The sequence below is a fragment of the Anarrhichthys ocellatus genome, unplaced genomic scaffold (assembly GCF_004355925.1).
Source record: "Anarrhichthys ocellatus isolate YVR2014 unplaced genomic scaffold, GSC_Weel_1.0 scaffold5826, whole genome shotgun sequence".
NCBI classification, from domain to species: domain Eukaryota; kingdom Metazoa; phylum Chordata; class Actinopteri; order Perciformes; family Anarhichadidae; genus Anarrhichthys; species Anarrhichthys ocellatus.
This window is the reverse complement of record NW_022285800.1, coordinates 2129-3258: the sequence shown is the minus strand read 5'-3', so window position 1 is coordinate 3258 and position 1130 is coordinate 2129. Positions and strand designations below refer to the sequence as shown.

The window sequence follows — 1130 nt, the reverse complement described above, 5'->3', positions numbered from 1 at the left end:
CCCCCCCCCCCCCCCTCTCTCTCTCTCAGGCTGCATGTTGGATGGGAGATCTTATAACAGCTCAGTTTCCTGGACCAGCTCCACCAAACCCTGCATAACCAGACGCTGTCAGGTGTGTAGAGCTGTGTGTGTGTGTGTGTGTGTGTGTGTGTGTGTGTGTGTGTGTGTGTGAGAGACAACACAAACATGCCGCTGTCAGAGGAAGGTAGAGATACAGGAGGAGGGAGGACAAAGGGAAGGAAGGAACTAAAGGGGAAGGAAAGAGGGAGGAAAGTGAGGGACAGCAAACATGGAGGGAAGGAAAGGAGGAAGCAACTTAGGGGGTATGATAGAAAAGGTACAAAGGAAAAGAAGGAAGGTGGCCAAGTAAGAAAGGAAAACCAGAAGGATAAATGATGGATGGAAGAGAGGAAATAAAGAAGGAAAGAAATATGGTTGAGAAGAAAGAGTTAAGGAAATGGTGAAGAGAGGGATGCATCAAAAAAACTGAAGGGAACATTGAAGCAGGGAGGGAACGAGGAATTTAAGGAGGGAGTTGAGGTAAGAATCTTTAGGATACAACAAGGAGCAGTAGGGAAAATGGAAGTGATGATGTAGGAGGAAATAAAAGAGACACGGAGGAACAAAATAGCGTCGAATGAGGAGAGAAATGGACGGAAGGAAGCCAAGAAAACACGGAGGAAGGACGGATCAAACGTCACGTAAATGTAGAACGTGGAGACATGATTGGTTTCCCTGCTGGTTGTGACAGGAAGGTGTCGTCACTGAGGCGGACGTCCAGTGTGTCGTCCACTGCAAGAACCCCAAGATCCACCCCAAGAAGTGCTGCCCCACCTGCCCCAGTGAGTACCGACTCCAGGTCCAGTGGGTCTCCATGAAGTCATGTGAACTTCAGAGGATTCACTTCATCCACTTTTTTGATCTTTGGCCAATTTATAAAACGCAGAATATTTTTTAGTGATGAGTCTCCTCCTGCAGGTTGCATCTTTGAGGGTCGCCTGTACAAAGAGAAGGAGGACTTCAGTCCTGAAGTCAAACCCTGCATCAAGTGCACCTGCACTGTGAGTACACACACACACACGTGCACACGCACACACACACACACACACACACACACACACACACACACA

General features: G+C 48.2%; 1 protein-coding gene across 1 annotated transcript in view; it reads left to right on the top strand.

The window, feature by feature from the left end:
- Positions 1 to 25: 25 nt before the first annotated feature.
- The window catches only part of LOC116380017 (BMP-binding endothelial regulator protein-like), a gene marked incomplete at both ends in the record, with an annotated part of 3216 nt that continues 2111 nt past the window's right edge, over positions 26 to 1130 (top strand). The window contains 3 exons of the mRNA XM_031841969.1: positions 26 to 112; positions 752 to 842; positions 979 to 1061. Of these exons, the coding sequence (XP_031697829.1) occupies positions 26 to 112; positions 752 to 842; positions 979 to 1061 (261 nt within the window). The remainder of the gene's footprint in view (positions 113 to 751; positions 843 to 978; positions 1062 to 1130) is intronic.